The following is a 17,955-nucleotide window of genomic DNA, read 5'->3' as shown; positions in this document are numbered from 1 at the left end:
ACCCTCCGTTCTCGTTGCCTCCAATGACAACATGGATCACTCCTATCCGTTCGAAGACGGATTTCTTATCCGAACTGCCGGCGTCAGTCTTTTGGCCTTTGGCAACATACTTGCCGAGGCTCCCCTTCCGGATCAGCTCTTCAATGACATTCTTCAGATGCCGGCAGTTGTCAGTAAGGTGACCGGTGTGGCCGTGGTACTTACAGTACTGGCTCGTGTCACCGTCTCCCTTTGGCTTGGGGGGCCTTTCCCACTTCTGGCCCTCGTTTTTGCTTAGGGCGAAGACCTCGGCGGCCGATACGACGAGAGGGGTTTTATCATTGTACCGCCTCTGGTAGTACGTTCCCGAACTCCCCCCGGCGCCCGCCGAGTCTTGTTTCATGGCAGATCTATCAGACCGTGACCTATTATTGTCACGGTGTCTTTCATCGGACCGTGACCCATTATTGCCATGGCGTCTTTCATCCGGGTTGTCCTCCCGGCGGCTCTTCTTTTCTGAGTGCTCGGCCTCGCTGGGGCCTACCCAGGTCTTGTGATAGTCCTCTACCTTGATGGCCTGGTCGGCCATCTTCCTAGCGGCATCTAAGCCCAGGCCTCCGTACTTGATGAGCTCGTTTTTCAAGTCTCCCCTTGGGAGGCCTTTCATCAGTGCGAAGGCCGCCAGCTCGGGATTAATCTCCCGAATCTGCTGAACCTTGCTGTCGAACCTCTTCACATAGCTCCGTAGAGACTCGCCCCCCTCCTGTTTGATAGTTAGGAGATCCGACGTCTCCACGGCCCTCCTCTTATTGCAAGAGTACTGGGCTAAAACGGCGTCCCTTAGGTCGGCGTAACAGTATACCGAGCCGTCGGGCAACCCCTTGTACCAACTTTGAGCCATCCCATGCAAGGTTGTTGGGAAGACTCGGCACCAGACTTTATCGGGTTGTTCCCACACCGACATGTACGACTCAAAGGCCTCGGCATGGTCGGTGGGGTCGCTATCCCCTTTGTATGTGAACGCCGGCAACTTCAGCTTAGTTGGCACGGCGGTTTCAAGGACATAGGCGCTGAGGGGCTGTCTGACCACGTGTCGAATGACACGCGGGGATCGGCTCCTCGCATTCCTTGTCCGGCTCCTCTCCTCGTAGCGGGAAGGACTCCTTCTCCGACTCGGGCTTCTTCTCCGACTCTGCTGAGTCGGACTTCTTTCACTCCTCTGAGGCAGGCCTCGTCGGTGCTGCGGCGACGCTGTCCTCCCGTGAGTACGGGGAGGGCTTAGGTCTACCACTGGCACTCTGGGCTCCTCTGGCGTCTTGGCAGGGTCGGCTTCTCCTAGTGCTCCGTTCAAATTTCTCGGAGTCACATTTTGGGCCCTGGTCTCCTGGACGGTTTCCGCCGCTCTTGTCGGTGTGACAGTGTGAGCAGGCGTACTACCAATTAGGTCCAGGAGCATCTTTAATTTCGCTGCATCAACCACATGTCCCATGATGGTGACCTGGTCGGCGGGCAGCGGTGTATCTTGTTCCTTTGGCATCCCGTTCGTCGTATCGGTGACACGGCCGGTGGGGGACTGCCCGATTTCAGTTTGTGGAAAGTGTCATCCTGGTAGAACTCATTGTCCACCAGCACCTTCTCTGGTTGTTTAGACATCCTCTTAGCTCTTTGGGTGGGTTTTTGTGTTGTTTTTTTTTTTTTGTTTGGGAATGAATGTGACTAGCTTCTAGTATCTCTCCCCACAGACGGCGCCAATTGTTCCGGGTGTAATTCCAGAGCAGATATTTGTTACCACTCGTAACTTGTAGAATGATGTCCTTGCTTGAATCCTCCTCTCGGTCTCCTGAAACGATGAACAAACTGAGGGCTCGGCTTTGGACCGAGCGAACTCACTCCGACGCTCAAGTCAGTAAACTTAAGAGATAAGTTGTTGTTACTTGGCTAAATGTGTATTGTAGAGAGATAAGGAAGATATTACCAGATGAATAGTGATTCTTAGGTTAGATTGTGGATCCTTTCCTCAATGAGGGTTGAGGAGTATTTATAGACTTTCACCTTTTGTCACGTAGTGGCCAAGTGGCCAAGTGGCTAGGAGGTGGAAAGACCGTTCTACCCTCGGCCGATGGACCTATGGCAGGCCGGCCGAGGGACCTTGGATATGAGTACGCGGGTATGTGCCCCGGCTGGCTAGTTGCCTGGCCGAGACCCAAGTGACAGGCCGATGGGCTGCATCGGCTAGGCTGTCTAAGTTGTTGACTTGCTGTGGATATCTTTGACCTTGCTCGATATGTTGACTTGGTCAGCGGTGCAGAATATGCCCCATCACAATCATTTGGGGGAAACAAGACTTTGTTTGGTTGGGTAAATAAGCAATTCATGAATCATACAACCACTTGTACACTTATACCAGCTGTACGGTATAGAATTCGAGTTTGTAATAAAATATTTGAGCTTTATATTAAAGAATATGAACTTTATTAGAAAATATCTGAACTCATCAATTTACACATTAATTAAAAATATGAACTTTTAGCTCAGAAAAAAAATACATATAAGCTCGGATTCTTATACTTTAGTTGTACAATGATGCAACTGGATGTATAATCCTATTTATGGTAAACAAGCTCACCTATTTTACCAAACTACTTTTAGCTAGTACTCGTAATATTTAATTGTAAGTGTTTTAATAAGTATTATATGGGTTAGCTAAAATGAATTTAAGGTAACCCAAAAGTATAGTAAACAACTGAGTAGAGTACATAACTATATAATCAATTTACATAATTTCACAATCAACATGACCAACCATAAATCCAAAATATAAAACAAGATTGATACTCCCTCCGTCTCAATCATTAAAAAGGCAAACCAATAATTGGAACAAAGAGGTAGTACGTACAACTTGAAAAGGGATTCGTTTTGTTACCTTGATGACATATAGAAAATAAGTAGAGTAACTATTCGATTTTCTTCTCGTCCTCTTTCACAATTTTGATCTCCAGCTTTCCCTTCAAAAGGCAATAAATATTTGATTTGTATTGTATTAAACACCGATTAAAATGTTGTATGTATAATGAAAAATAACACAAAAAATACCGTAGTAAATTATGAGGTTGTTAAAACGACTCTTGTTACATCTTCTTACCTCTTCTCCGACCATCTGCGTCTTATCTTTCTTTTCTCTGTATGCTGCAGGAATTAATTTGGCAATCACCTTATGCAAAACGAGGTTAAAACGACTCTTGTTACATCTTCTTGCCTCTTCTCCGTCAATCTGTGGTTTACGTTTCTTTTCTCTGGCTGCCGCAGGAACTAATTTGGCAATGACCTTATGCAAAAAGGTTCGATTTGCCGTGATTCCAACGATCGAACACATGACCAAGACAAGAATGGCTGCCCATAAGGAGCTGTGTGCTATTACGGTGTAAATGCCAGCTATAAATGTCAGCAAGGTGCCATACAAGGAATGCATTAGTAAGGTTACACTTCGATCGACCAATAACCGAGCCATATCGGTTTCTGAAACCATAGACCAGATCAAGGAGAACAAGACAAACATGGAAGTACACATTGCATAAACATCCGCCAATAAAAATACCAAGAAACCTGCTTTCTTTGCAAGAAGGGCTTCCCCACTGTCACTATTAAGGCCACCGGGAAGGGTGAATCCGGCGGCGAATGTAATCGTCGCTAAAAGAGCAGCAACAACCGAGAGGGTGCTTCTTATTTGATCTAGATTAGTCCCTGCTTGAATATATGATGTTTTCAGCTCTGGATTCACTTTGATTTCATTGCACATTTTGTCCTGCAAGTTATTTTATTTCAAACATAATCATTCCCCGGCCATCTAATAATGTCGAAAATGAGATGTCCGAAATTAAACAGTAAGTTACAGAATCACAGTACACCATAGACCATGCATAATGTTTATATACATACATAGATTTATAAATAATACGGAGTACTTGTTATATTTATCTTTGACAGTAAATAACATGATTGTTACTCAAATCCGATAGTAGGACATGGCGAGGTCTTAAAGTGGTTGGACAAATTCTAACTTTAAATTTCAATCCTTAAAACTTTCTAGGGCGGTTTTGTGCGAGTGAGTTTGGCATGTATGAACAACCAAATACTTGTGTCCTATACCTGGTTGGTTATATGGTTCATGATATAATCTCAAATGCAAGACTGTCGAAAACTTATATTCCGAACTTAAGAACCTGGGTCTCATAACATTAACCTTCTACCCTTCTGTGTAATGGGATCATCTTACTGAGTATAGTTTCCCTCAATAAATAATCATAGAAATCAGGTAATTTAAACGACATACATGTCAAAGATAATTATTCTATTAATCAATCAAGCAATCTCCTCCACTAACTTAGGAAACAAAGCCACTAACTTAGGAAACAAAGTATCCTATGTATGTTAGTCGTATACATCCCTCAATCAATGGGATTTGTCCTCCTCCACTAACTTAGAAAACAAGTATCCTATGTTTGTATGTTAGTCGTATCCTATGTTTGTATGTTAGTATATATATGCTTGTAAATCTCTCCTGTTAATACACAATTGTTACACATTTCATTATAACTCTTATATGGTATCAGGGTTCATATCGATCCTAATACTAACCCTTTTAATTCACGCTTCCGCCACCACCGAAACACCAATGGCGTCATCCAACAACCAGCTTATACCCAATCTCGACGAACCATCCAAACCTCTACTCTCACTTCACTTCCCGTCGTGCACCAAACTTACGGAACAAACCTACCGCACTGGAAATTCCAACCGACCCGCCTCTTAGAAGGCTACGGCCTAGTTGGTTTCATTGACGGAACCACCCCTCCACCACCCACCACCATCACACCACCGCCACGAAGCTAAACCCAACCCCGACCTCATCCCAAACCCAGCGTATAACACATGGTACCGTCAAGATAAACTCATCCTCGGTGCCCTCTCTGCCACCCTCGACGACTCTGTCGGTCCCCTCATACTCGATGCCAAAACCACCCATGAAGCTTGGCAAACTCTAGCCGCCCTTTACGCTAACCCATCTCGAGGTCATATCCTCCAAATTAAGGACCGACTCAAACACATCACCCTCGGAGAAAAATCCGTCACCGACTATCTCCTAGCCATTAAATCCTGCACCGACCAATTGGCACAACTAGGCAAGCCAATGGATCCAGAAGATATCACGTCCTACATCATTAACGGTCTTGACCAAAATTTATACAAGCCCGTTATTGATGCAGTCCGCGCGCGTGATGTCCCGATCACCTTTAATGCCCTACACGAAAAATTAATTCACCAAGAATTAACAAGAAAAACGCCAACCACCACCCCTTTGTTTTCAACCCGTCCGCCCACGCGCCCAACACCGACCCTATCGGACTCGCCAATACACCAACACCAACCAACGTCGTCAAAATTATAATCCACCCATCCCACCTACTGACAACCAGAACACCAACAACCCGCCTAACCAATTTCGTGGAAAGTGCCAATACTGTCGCACTACGGGTCACGTAATCTCCGCGTGTCCCGACTTTAAGCGCATGTATCCCACTGTTATTTTTCCTCCACCCCCCTCTAGGTACCAGCGACCCCACGCCCACACGGCAACAACCACCACTGCCCCGCATCACAACTATCTCATTGACAGTGGAGCATCACACCACATCACCAATGACCTGCACACACTTGCTCTTCACGCTCCTTATGAAGGTCCCGATGATCTAATCATTGGCGATGGCTCCTCGCTCCCTATCACTCACATTGGTTCATTTTCCATAAACTCCCTCTCCTTTACTAATGTCCTAGTTGTTCCTACTATTTCTCGTAACCTTCTTTCTGTTACTCAATTTTGCAAAGATAATTCTGCTTATGCTATTTTCTCACCCGACTCTTTCTGTTTTAAGGAAATTTCGACGGGGCGAGTACTTCTTCAGGGCCAGCACCATGACGGCACCTACCTTTGGCAGCCGACTCACCAGCCTCAAGCTTTCTCGGCTAGCACCTCAAAATTCAACCTTTGGCACCATCGACTAGGCCACCCCTCCACTGCCACACTTCAATATTTAAATCGTTCTTTGAATTTATGCATTTCGAATTTCAATCACTGTTCTGCTTGTCTCATTAATAAAAGTCACAAACTTCCTTTCTCTGTCTCAACTATTACGTCTACAGCTCCTTTTGATTTTATTTATTCCGATGTTTGGACCTCACCAATACTGTCCAATAACAACCTCAAATACTATGTTTTATTTGTTGACCACTTCACTCACTACTTTTGGTTATATCCAACTCGAAATAAATCCGATACCGCCGCCATTTTCACTCGATTCAAAGCAATTATAGAAAATTACTTCAACACAAAAATTAAATGTTTTTATTCGGATAATGGGGGAGAATACGTCAAGTTAAACTCGTCTCTCCTTGACTCCGGAATATCACACCTCACCTCACCTCCTCACACTCCCGAGCACAACGGGTTCGCGGAGCGACGACACCGCCACATTGTTGAGACGGGTCTTGCTCTACTAACCCAAGCTCAGCTACCCACGACATTTTGGCCACACGCCCTATCCACAGCGGCCTACCTTATTAATAGGCTTCCCACACCAACTCTCCAAAATCATTCTCCTTATGAAAAACTCTTCAACAAATCACCAAACTACCACAAACTCCGTCCCTTCGGATGTCTCTGTTTTCCTTGGTTAAAACCCTACACAACTCACAAACTTGACCCTAAATCAACCCCGTGTGTCTTCATTGGTTACTCCATGACCCAAAGTGCTTACCTTTGTTACGATCCGATCTCCACTAAAACCTATACCTCTCGACATGTCAGGTTTGTCGAGACCGATTTTCCTTATCTTGAACTCACCAAACTCACTACCACTCCTATCCCCTCCCCCGACAGTTGGTGCAGCCTCACCATTCCCCTCCTCCCACCGTCCATTCCCAACCTACCCATCACCACACCCTCACCCGAACCCACCGTACCTGATTCACCTACACCCACCCCTCCCAACCAGACCCCTCCTGCCAGTCCCGAGACTCCTATCTCGTCCCCTTCATCAACCCCACAACAATCACCCTCCACTTCCCCTCCTGCTCCCCCACCGCCACCACCTCCACGCCATGCCACTCGCCTTAGCAACAACATCATCAAACCCAATCCCAAATATGCCAAAACAGCCACCTTACCAACTCCTCATACCACCCCGACTACCACCAAACAAGCTCTTGTCGACCCACGTTGGCGCAACGCCATGCTCGATGAGTACCAAGCTCTTATTCGTAATAACACATGGTCACTTGTCCCTAAAACCCTAGCCCAAAACGTCGTTGGATGCAAATGGGTGTATCGCGTCAAATATAATCCAGACGGCAGCCTTAAGCAACACAAAGCTCGTTTAGTTGCTAAAGGATTCCACCAAAGACCCGGAATTGATTATTCCGAAACATTTAGTCCCGTCATAAAACCTACTACCATCCGTCTAATCCTCACCCTCGCTGTTACAAATCATTGGCATCTTCACCAACTCGATGTCAACAACGCATTCCTTCAAGGTCGCCTTGAAGAAAAGGTTTTCATGTGTCAACCTCCCGGCTTCGTGGACCCTGACAAACCTGACTATATTTGCCAACTTTCCAAAGCTATTTATGGTCTTAAGCAGGCACCACGAGCATGGTACACGGAACTAAAGAACTATCTCGTTACTAATGGGTTCAAAAACTCTCTTGGACCCGTCCCCGTTTATTTGCACGTCCACCTCCAAAACCTTATTTGTTTTAGTTTATGTCGATGACATCATTGTCACCGGACCAAACACGACCCACATCATCGCCTTTATTTCCCAAATTTCTACACAATTTTCTCTTAAAGATTTAGGACCACTCTCATATTTCCTTGGAGTTGAAGTCACTCCCACCAAAACCGGGTTACATCTTAATCAATCCAAATACCTATATGACCTCCTTTCTAAATTTAATATGCACACAACCAAACCTGCATCAACCCCCATGCTCCCTTATCCGCCTCTAGTTAAACAACCAGACTTACCCATTGAAAATGAAAGTGATTATCGTGCCTTAGTTGGTAGCCTACAATACCTCTCCTTAACCCGTCCTGATATAGCATTTCCTGTAAATCGCCTAGCCCAATTCCTTACCCATCCCACCACGACCCATTGGACAGCCTTAAAAGGTCGCTTCGCTATCTCTCGGGCACGCTACATCTAGGCATACAACTTATGACCAACTCACCTCTATGCTTACATGGCTTTTGTGATGCTTGATTGGGAGGTGACCTTGAAGATGGTGTCTCTACTACTGGTATTATTGTATATCTTGGGTCCAATCCTATTTCATGGTCGTCACGAAAACAATGGGCCGTCTCTTGTCCTCAACCGAAGCCGAGTTCGAGGTGTAGCCGATACCACGTCTGAAATTATGTGGCTACAATCGTTACTTCTTGAACTAGGTGTCACTGCTTGTCAAGCTCCCACTATCTATTGTGACAACCTTAGCACGACTCACTACTCTGCCAATCCGGTCTTTCACTCTCGCATGAAACATATAGCATTGGCGTTCCATTTTGTCAAAGAGCAAGTTCGAACAGGTGCAATTCGAATTCAACACATCAACGGTACTGATCAACTTGCGGACACGCTTACTAAGCCTCTCCATAAGCCTCGGTTCTATGAATTGTCATCCAAGATCGGACTCCGTCAAAGACCGTCCATCTTGAGCGGGAATGTCAAAGATAATTATTCTATTAATCAATCAAGCAATCTCCTCCACTAACTTAGGAAACAAAGCCACTAACTTAGGAAACAAAGTATCCTATGTATGTTAGTCGTATACATCCCTCAATCAATGGGATTTGTCCTCCTCCACTAACTTAGAAAACAAGTATCCTATGTTTGTATGTTAGTCGTATCCTATGTTTGTATGTTAGTATATATATGCTTGTAAATCTCTCCTGTTAATACACAATTGTTACACATTTCATTATAACTCTTATAATACATACCCAATCGTCATGTTTCTTACAAAGTTCGGCCAGTACATCCATGGCAGTTCTGTCATCATTGTCTTCGATGGTCTTCTTGACCTCATCATCAAGTAGAAGTGCCTTAGAAAAATACAAATCCTTTCTCTCCAGTGCACGGTGTAACGCAGTTTCGCCATCATGATCAACCATATTCTTCAGCTCAGTGATGAATGGATTTTTAAGGAATTTAAGGCAGTCTGTATAAGTGTTTAGTTTTATATGATGCAAGGGAGTGTCTTTTTTTAGGCGACAATCCCTTTGCAGATCTTCGCATGTTTCAATAAAGGCAAAAACAGCGGGGTTCTCGTCTCTTTTACAGGCTTCAATCCAATCAAATTCTTCTTTTTGTATCAGAGAAGGTTTACTCAATAAATTTACTAGCCATAGAGCATTTGCTTTCTTGGCATAGTCGAGCGCCGTCTTTCCTTGATCATCACGCATATTTATCATCCACCAGTATTTTTCGAGCAACATTATGCTGGTTTTCTCTGCATTCATGGTTAACTTATCTTATTTAAAAGAATTACGTAGTTTTACCTGCAAAGTATTTTCAACTTCCTTCTATATTAAAAGGGATAATTCACGTGGTGCCCCCGAGGTTTGGCTTAATTCACGTGGCACTTCGCGTTTAAGTTTTAAGTTTGTGTGTACCCCTCAACTTTCATTTTAGTGCACGAAGTACCCTTACTTTTCTTGCCGTTATAACGGCGTCATCTCCCTGAACACCTAACCTATTTTCCCCCCTTTTCCCATGAACCTAACTTCTTTTCCCCCCATTTCACTCATAAAAACAAAAAAAAAAAAAAAAGGACAACCTCTCCGACTTCCCCATACATTAGACGATTATCCTCCACAAACCTCAACAATCAATCACATCAACCCGAAAAACCCCAAATCAGCTCTTATTTTTCATCAATCTTCTTCATTTTGATCACACCCTTTATCATCTTCGTCGTTGCTATTGTATTCCAGGTAACCATCTTCATCTTAATTTTTTTTTTTTCGGGTTAAAATTTGTGTCTTTTAATTTTTTTCTCTTTGTTTTGTGATTAACTCATTCCTAAATGAGGATTTATGTAAACGATTTTGTTTGCATGTAGATAATTGTTGTTTTGTGAATCTTAATTAGGGTTTTTGATGTGGTTTTATGAATATTGTAATTCAATAATTAGGGTATTTGTTTGTTTTTCTGATTTTGTTATCCCTTTTGTTATCCCTTTCCATTTTGGAGTGATTTTGTCAATTATTAATTTGTTTTAAAATAATTAGGGTTAGTGTTTTACTAGATCGTATTTAAATAATGCTTGATATAATTGCTTGATCTTGGTAGGATGGAAGCTGCGTTTTGGTTGCAATGTGACTACAAAGGGCAAAAATTTGATTATGCTATATATGATGTGGATTTTATACAATTACTAGATGTAATTCTTGATCTTGGGTCATTCTTGCTGAGAAACAACAAGTTTTATTGCCCTCTGTCTATGCTATGTATTATAGGGGAAGGAATAATGCTAAGGTAAACATTAAGGATGATGGGGATTTACTGAAAATGTTTTGGGATTATGAAAGCTTTGAGACAATTGATGTGTGGATTGAGGACACAAATAAGCCAATTAAGGAGTTTAGGTTAGTGGCTGAAATAAAAAAGGCAAGAATGATGGAAGAACAGAGGAAGGAGATGCAGAAGAAAAAAGAAAAGGAGAGGATGGAGAAAAACAGAGTGGAGAGTGAAGGTTTGTTAGTTGAACCTTTAGAAGATGAATTGACTGCAAATCCTGGTATGCCAGTTCAGGGCATAACAGACTTGTTAATGGGTAAGTTTGGGATTACTGTGAAAAAGAGGACAATGTACAAGGTCAGAAGTGTAGTTGTTCAGAAGGTGTTTGGGGGACATGAGGAAAGTTATAATTTTCGCTCGCTTATCTTTGAGATGATCAAACAGACCAACCCTGGTTCATGGGCACTTATTACATGGCATTCCCCTTACACCGACAAAGTTGACCTATTTTAAGGGAATGTTTGTTAGCTTTTCTGCCTGGACAAAAGGATTCCTGAGAGGTTGTAGGCCAATAATAGGAGTTGATGGTGTCATCCGAAGGGGAGGTTTAAGGGAATGTTATTGTCGCATTATCTACGGATGGCAACAATAACTTGTTTATCATTGCATATGCTATTGTTGGTAAGGAGACAACTGAGTCATGGAGTTATTTTTTCAGAAATTTGAAGATGGCATTTCAGAGGGAAGGTTGTACTAAGTGGGACTGGACTTTCATTAGTGATAGAATGAAAGGTGTTGAAAAGGCTTTATCAAATGTGTTCCCAACTGCCACAAGAAGAATTTGTGCTCAGCATTTGTACACAAATTTCAAGGAGAAATGGGCAGGGCCTGGCTATCATGATCTGTTTTGGAAGGCTGCCAATACAACATCACCATTTGTCTTCAACAAAGCAATGGCAGGTATAGCTAGACTTTCTAGAGAAGCTTTTGCTTACTTGTCCAATGTTCCCCAACAATGGTCCAAACATCAATTTGATCCACTAACAGCTTGTGATCATAATACCTCAAACTTTGTTGAGTCTTTTAATGCTGTGATTAATGACATGAGGGCCAAACCAATTCTTGTCTTGATGGAAGAGATAAGACAATATCAGATGAACAAGATAGCAGAAAGAATTGATATAGCTGAGGCTATGCAACCATATGATCCTACTCCATATGCAAAGGGTATTATTGAGTCTAATTGTTCAGACTCAAGGCATTGTAGAGTGATAAAAGCTGGAGGTGGAGAATTTGAGGTGGTTGAAGGTACCACAACTGCCTTTCCTGTAAATTTGAAGAATGAAACATGTTTGTGTGGGGCATGGCAGGTGACTGGGATACCATGTAAGCATGCATGTAGGGTCATCTATCACAACAAAGAAGAACCAATGCAATATTTGAATGGCTACTTCTCTGGGATGTGCTATAAGTTAACTTATAGCAATATCATGCACCCTATGCCGATAAGGATCGGTGGCTGAATTTGGTTTCCTATGATCCAACCACCACTACAAGAAAGATCGCAGGAAGGCCACTAGACAAAGAAAGAGGAAGCCTGATGAGAAAAAGAAAAAGAGAGGCAGCAGGTCCACCATCATCAGATGTTCTATTTGCAAGACAATAGGCCACAATGCAAGATCATGCCAAGGTGGTCCAACATCAAAGAAGAGAAGGACTGATGGTGCTTCAACTTCAACAAATCAACCTCCAATCTGATTTAGAAGTTAATGTGGTAACATTTTATTTTAGTTGCTGAAAACATTGGATTTAACTTGACTTTTTGTAGGAGTTGTAATTGACATTATAACTGTGTTTGTAATGTCAATTCCAACTTCTAACTACTCATTTTTTGGGTTAGATAAATGGTAACTCTTGGATAAGAATTGGCAAGTCTGTTTAGATAAGTTGGTTGTTAGTAAGTTGGTTGTTAGTTGTTGAACTAGATGAATCATGTAAGTTTTTGGGTTAAACTTTTGGATGCTTGGATGCCAATGAGGTAATATAATGCATGGAATTTGTTTTAGGTTTCTGAAATCTTTTTTTTTTTTATATCACAATGCTAGAACACTTATTTCATTATAATATAGACTAAAAACATATACATTATTATCCCTATTTTCAAACTCAATTGAAACTTTTTAGATAAATCTACAATTTCTCTTTTTAAGTCACAAATGATAGTTGTTTGTTCCTTGATTTCTTCTTAAACTCTTGTATAGCATTAGCATCATGAACTTGTGCAGCTTCCTCACCAACCAACTCATTCATGTCTTCATTTTTGGGTTTGCACCATTGAAAGCATTCACATTCATCACATTTGTAGTACAATCTTGATGGATTTGCTGCCAAAGGTCCAGATGACCTTATGTTGAATCTCTTCTTACATTTAGGGCAATTTTTGTTATCAATTTGCACCCCTTTTGAATTAGATCTTGAATTAGATGATGATTGCATTATTATAGTAGGAATGTGTTTGTAGTAGTGTGTAAGAGTCATTGCTCCAAATATTAACATCAACTCTCTTTATATGCAATAACTAGAGTCCAACGGCTACTTTTCTAGCCGTTAGAGGTCTTTCTGGTAACAGGGGCATTTCGTGCACAATTCTCAAACCTCAAGGGTATTTGGTGCACAAATCTTAAACTTCAAGGGTATTTGATGAAAGTCATATTAGTTAGTTGTAGTTAGTTACAAATTTTAGTTAGTTGGATATTCAAAAGGTTGTTGGGTTTCAACAAACTTTCCCCCCAAAATAGGTCAACAAGTCAATAACCCTCGCTAGTTTAATATTTGACAGCGTTAATGAAAAAGGGTAGATCGTGCACTAAAATGAAAGTTGAGGGGTACCATGTGCACAAACTTAAACGCAGGGGTACCACGTGAATTAAGCCAAACCTCAGGGGCACCACGTGAATTATCCCATATTAAAAACATACCTGGGCAGGAGGTTAAATTATGAAGCACAGTAGTTCCGTCATTGCGACGAAGCATGTCAAAACGAGGCTCCTCAATTCTCATAATCTCATCCACAACTTGTCCGTAGCCAAACATAACAGCGAGAAAAAAGGGACTTTCACCCCTATTGTTGAGAATCTTACACGTGGTAGGATAGGTGGACAAAGTCTCCAACACGAGTTCTTGTCTTGACTTTAAAAGCAAGGCGCGATGCAATGGTGTATTTCCATCGTTGTCTACTGAACCACTTTTTGCCAACAACAACTTCACTACATTCACTGTTTTTACAAATTAAACATTAGAGACTGGCAATCTAGTGAATCCAACATTTGCCAACTATCCAAATCGTATCAAACTAGTAACGGAAAATCAATACTATATATTAATTCCAGAAACCAAGGGACTTCAATGTAATTAAAGAAAGTTATACAAATTAATGATACTATATAGTTTTAAATCACTAGCAACATGAGATGGACCCGATTAAGGGATCTCAATGCAAATATTATATAGTTTGGGTTAAAATTAAATTATATAGAAGCTTGATAATTTTCCTAATCATTTATAAGAGACTAAAACATGGTCAATTTCCTTAAAATAAAATAATTAATTAAGATGGCGGTCAATTTCCTTAAAATAAAATAATTAATAAAGATTGTCAATTTCAAGGACACTAAAAGAAAGAAGATGCTTGATAATCTTTCTAAATATTTATAGAAGGCTAGAAGATGGTCAATTTCCTTAAAATAAAATAATTAATAGTATAAACATGCACACCTATGGTATTAATTATTATCATCATAAAATTATATATTAAATTTAAAATCTATGCAATTTTATTAAAATTTATAGTTTATTAGATGTATAGAGATGTTAATTATTTAACATCCAAAAATATAATATAAGTAGGTTATAAATAATTCAAAATAGATTCCATAATATATAATATTGCATAATTCTTTCGATTTGATTTAATGCATATGTGTAATATATTTTTATAAATATATAATTCTCTTAAAATTGCACGCCTAAGTAGTAAAAGTAATTTCGTCAGTAAAGAAAAGAATTGTAGTAACATTGAATATAGTTATATGATAGTAATCACTCATTTGAATAGTAAAAGTAACAATATTATCATCGAGATTAGTGAAAGTGGTAGAAACAACAACGGGAGTAACGAAATAATCAATATTAATGCGGCAATAGTGAAAGTAAGAATAATTACGGCGGGAGTAGTGAGATTATCAATATTAATGCCGCAGTAGTGACAATAACAATAACTATGGCGGGAGTAGTGAAAGTAACAATGATTACGGGCAAATAGTGAAATGTCATTACTATTATTTCATTAATAAGAGTAAAATATTAATAAGGGGAGTAGTGAATTTGTTTCAAAATTTATTTCATCGTAATTTTATGATATGTCATAAAAAAAATATAATAATGATAAATTTATGGGTTATGCAACTTTAAGTAATTTTATTTTATGAAAAAAAAATTTAATGGTATGTAGAGGTAGCCCGGGCGAAGCCGGGCACCAATACTAGTATTATTAAAAGCAAAAACTTATGTATTTTTTTATTTAGCAAATACTCCCTCCTATTCTTAATAATCCTCCCCTTTTATGGAGGGCACGGTATTTAAGGGAGGAGAGTATTATATGGTAAAGTATTGTAGTGGGGTAGGAGATTGGTGAGAGGGAAGGTATTGTGTGATTAAAAAAAGTATTGTTGTGGGGTAAGGTGATTAAAATAAGATAAAGTATGAGTATTGTGGGGTATTGTTGTGGGGTGGGGTGGGGTGATTATGAGTATTGTGGGGGTATTGTTGTGGGGTGGGGTGATTAAAATAAGTATAAAAATTTGTCAAATAAGAAAATAGGGAGAGTATTGTGAATAGACGAAAAAAATAAATAGGGAGAGTTATTTAGAATGGGAGGGAGTAACTAATTTTTAGAAAATTTTGCTTTGCCTACTCATACGGCCATACACTTTTGATAGTTTATATTGCTTAATTTTATTCGAAATACTCTGCTTATTTTTGTCGACTGTTTAACTTATGACTTATTTATGAGAGGTGATATCTGAAATGTAAATATAAAATTATTATAGATATTATAATTTGTTTATTTACCCAATATACTTAATTTTACTCATTGTTGTATATTTTTCTTTTATCATATTACCCCTCTTCTTCGTTCCCCTCTCAATTATCTACCTTCTCTCTCATTTTTTTTCCCACTCACCATTACCTGGACGTCTGAAAGCAGTGTCGCCATCACTATCCGATTACCTCGAGATTCACTAGTAGACCCTTCACTGTAGTGGTGATCGTGCCAAACACCTCAGACCACGACGTCCCTCTCAACCCCTATCTCAACAATCCACACAACAAATTAAACAACTCCCTCTATCCAATGCATACTCAACGTCCTTCAACTATCCTACCCCATCTTGCCTCCACCACCCCCTACGTCCCGCACCTACAACATAACCACCATACTAACCCCGCCCCACGCGTGACCCTTAACCTTGTCATAACCTTATGCGACTCCACACCCCATTACCCACCCATTGCGACCTTCCCCTATCACAACCTCCCACCACCATCACTCATTCATTCGCCTTTCAAGCCGCCAAATACTAATATTTTGTATTTCATTTTTTTTCTTCGGTTTATTGAGCCATGTTAACACTTGTTTCTTAATATTGTAAATCATTTTGACATGCAACACAATTAATTTGAGATAATTTAAAATGAGAGATTGAACAATAAAATTAAAAAGCATAAAGCATTTTTTTCCTAACACCTTATTTACTCATTACCTTTCAATGTCATAATGTTATACATTAGTTGTTAGGTGGGATTCCTAATACCCAGCAGATGCTGACTAGCTGTGTTGTTTGTGGACGTTTCAAGGTTGCAAAAATGTATGAATTGATACGTCCTAAGTATACCACTGTTGGTTGTGATAGATCTTTATGGAATTCAAATGTCGTGCCTAAACATAGCTTTGTTAGTGCCCTTGCTGCTCAGCACAAGCTTCCCACTATAGACTGCTTCTCTTCTCGTGGCCTCTACTTAGTGAACTGGTGCATCTAATGCAAGAAAGCTAGTGAATCTCATTGTCACTTGTTCTTTAAATGTGATTTCTCAGCTAGCATTTGGTGTGGCTTAATGGCCTGGTTGCGTATCAGAGGGCGCACTTGTGATGTTCAGAAAGAGCTGACATGGGGCGCCAGGAAGAAGCACAGGAAACATTGGAAGATGGGACTGTTTCAGTATTGTCTAGCTGGTACAATCTACAGCATTTGGCTTGAATGCAATGCTAGAATCTTTCGAGGCATGGAAACGGATATAGCTACGCTAATCAAACAAATCCAATTTGTTGCTAGTGTGAGAGTTTTACATAAGCATGTTAACCATAGTGAGGAGATACTTGATCTATTAAATTAATAGTGGACATTCCTTTTTGTAAGATCCGATTCCTTCTTTGTTCCCCTTGGGGATGAATAAAAGATTGATATACCCTTCTTGCAAAAAAAAAAAAAAAAAAAAAAAAAAAACAATTCATCATCTAGTAATAGGAGCAATAAAAGATTTAGCAATTTATAGCTTTATATAAATTTTTTATTTTAATTAAAATAATATAATTTAGAGTTTAGTGAAAATAATATAATTTGATGAAAAAATTAATTTTAATGAAAATATAATAGAATATGCTTTTGGTGGGAAAATAATAGAGTTCACCTATTCATTTAGTAGATAGGGGATTGGAAATTTGGTTGATTAAAGACCTTTATCCACCAATGGAAGTTGGTTAGGTCCAAAATTGATCACCCACTTATCTTTCTTGTCAATTTGGGTTGATTCCAGGAGGGAGAACCTAAAGAGGGTGTTTTGGGAACGGGTTTGACCCTCACCTTTGGGAAAAGGGTTGGAAAGACCGAAAATTTATCGTAAACTTAATGACCTCGACCAATATTTGAGTACTTGGGAAATATCGCGTGTTCTCGGGTATTAATTAAAGTGTTGAGTCGGGGAGTCCGTGCCATGAACCCAAGAGGGAGGTGAGTCGGGAATACTAGTGTCCTATTATGAGCCCGAGAGGGAGTTAATAGGCGATTTAGAAGCATTTTTCCCTAGCAAAATTATCCCTAGATGACTAATTGATGGAACTAAGAAGATGATTATGAATGTTGGTAGCTTAATCGTGCTCTAGGCTTTTCTTTATTATGCATAAACCATTGTTTCTATTACTTGTTTGCTTAATTAGTAGGCTTAGTTAGTTAATTAGTTTAATATCAACCATTTTTTGATTCGCGTAGCTAACTTATAATTTAAGATGAGCTAGTAGTCAATCTTTTATCTCCTTGTGGTTTGACCTCAACTACCTACTACATTAGTT

The 17,955-nt window shown here is 40.2% G+C and overlaps 2 protein-coding genes and 1 long non-coding RNA gene across 3 annotated transcripts; 2 read left to right on the top strand and 1 right to left on the bottom strand.

Annotated features, from left to right (window-relative positions):
* Nucleotides 1-2,933: 2,933 nt before the first annotated feature.
* On the bottom strand, nt 2,934-9,550 carry LOC141655131 (uncharacterized). The gene is made up of 4 exons (XM_074462225.1): nt 9,032-9,550; nt 3,305-3,781; nt 3,122-3,190; nt 2,934-2,984 (listed from the first exon to the last, which is right to left on the bottom strand). The coding sequence occupies exons 1-4, from the start codon at nt 9,548-9,550 to the stop codon at nt 2,934-2,936; spliced, it is 1,116 nt and encodes a 371-aa protein (XP_074318326.1).
* Nucleotides 5,265-6,162, top strand: LOC141656034 (uncharacterized). The gene is made up of 2 exons (XR_012548298.1): nt 5,265-5,769; nt 5,910-6,162. It is a non-coding gene; the product is annotated as an uncharacterized LOC141656034 (long non-coding RNA).
* A 1,728-nt stretch (nt 9,551-11,278) lies between the features above and the next one.
* On the top strand, nt 11,279-12,073 carry LOC141655130 (uncharacterized). The gene has a single exon (XM_074462224.1). The coding sequence runs from the start codon at nt 11,279-11,281 to the stop codon at nt 12,071-12,073; it is 795 nt and encodes a 264-aa protein (XP_074318325.1).
* Nucleotides 12,074-17,955: the final 5,882 nt, after the last annotated feature.

Source organism: Silene latifolia, chromosome 5 (genome assembly GCF_048544455.1).
Source record: "Silene latifolia isolate original U9 population chromosome 5, ASM4854445v1, whole genome shotgun sequence".
NCBI classification, from domain to species: domain Eukaryota; kingdom Viridiplantae; phylum Streptophyta; class Magnoliopsida; order Caryophyllales; family Caryophyllaceae; genus Silene; species Silene latifolia.
Note: the sequence above shows the minus strand (reverse complement) of the source record. Positions and strands in the feature narration are given on the sequence as shown.

Coding starts and splice junctions, on each gene's coding strand:
- LOC141655131 (XM_074462225.1), bottom strand. CDS start 9,550: ATGAATGCAGAGAAAACCAGCATAATGTTGCTCGAAAAATACTGGTGG. Junction 3,782..9,031: donor GTAAGAAACATGACGATTGG/GTATGTATTATA, acceptor AATAACTTGCAG/GACAAAATGTGCAATGAAAT. Junction 3,191..3,304: donor ATCGAACCTTTTTGCATAAG/GTCATTGCCAAA, acceptor GTTTTGCATAAG/GTGATTGCCAAATTAATTCC.
- LOC141655130 (XM_074462224.1), top strand. CDS start 11,279: ATGGCATTTCAGAGGGAAGGTTGTACTAAGTGGGACTGGACTTTCATT.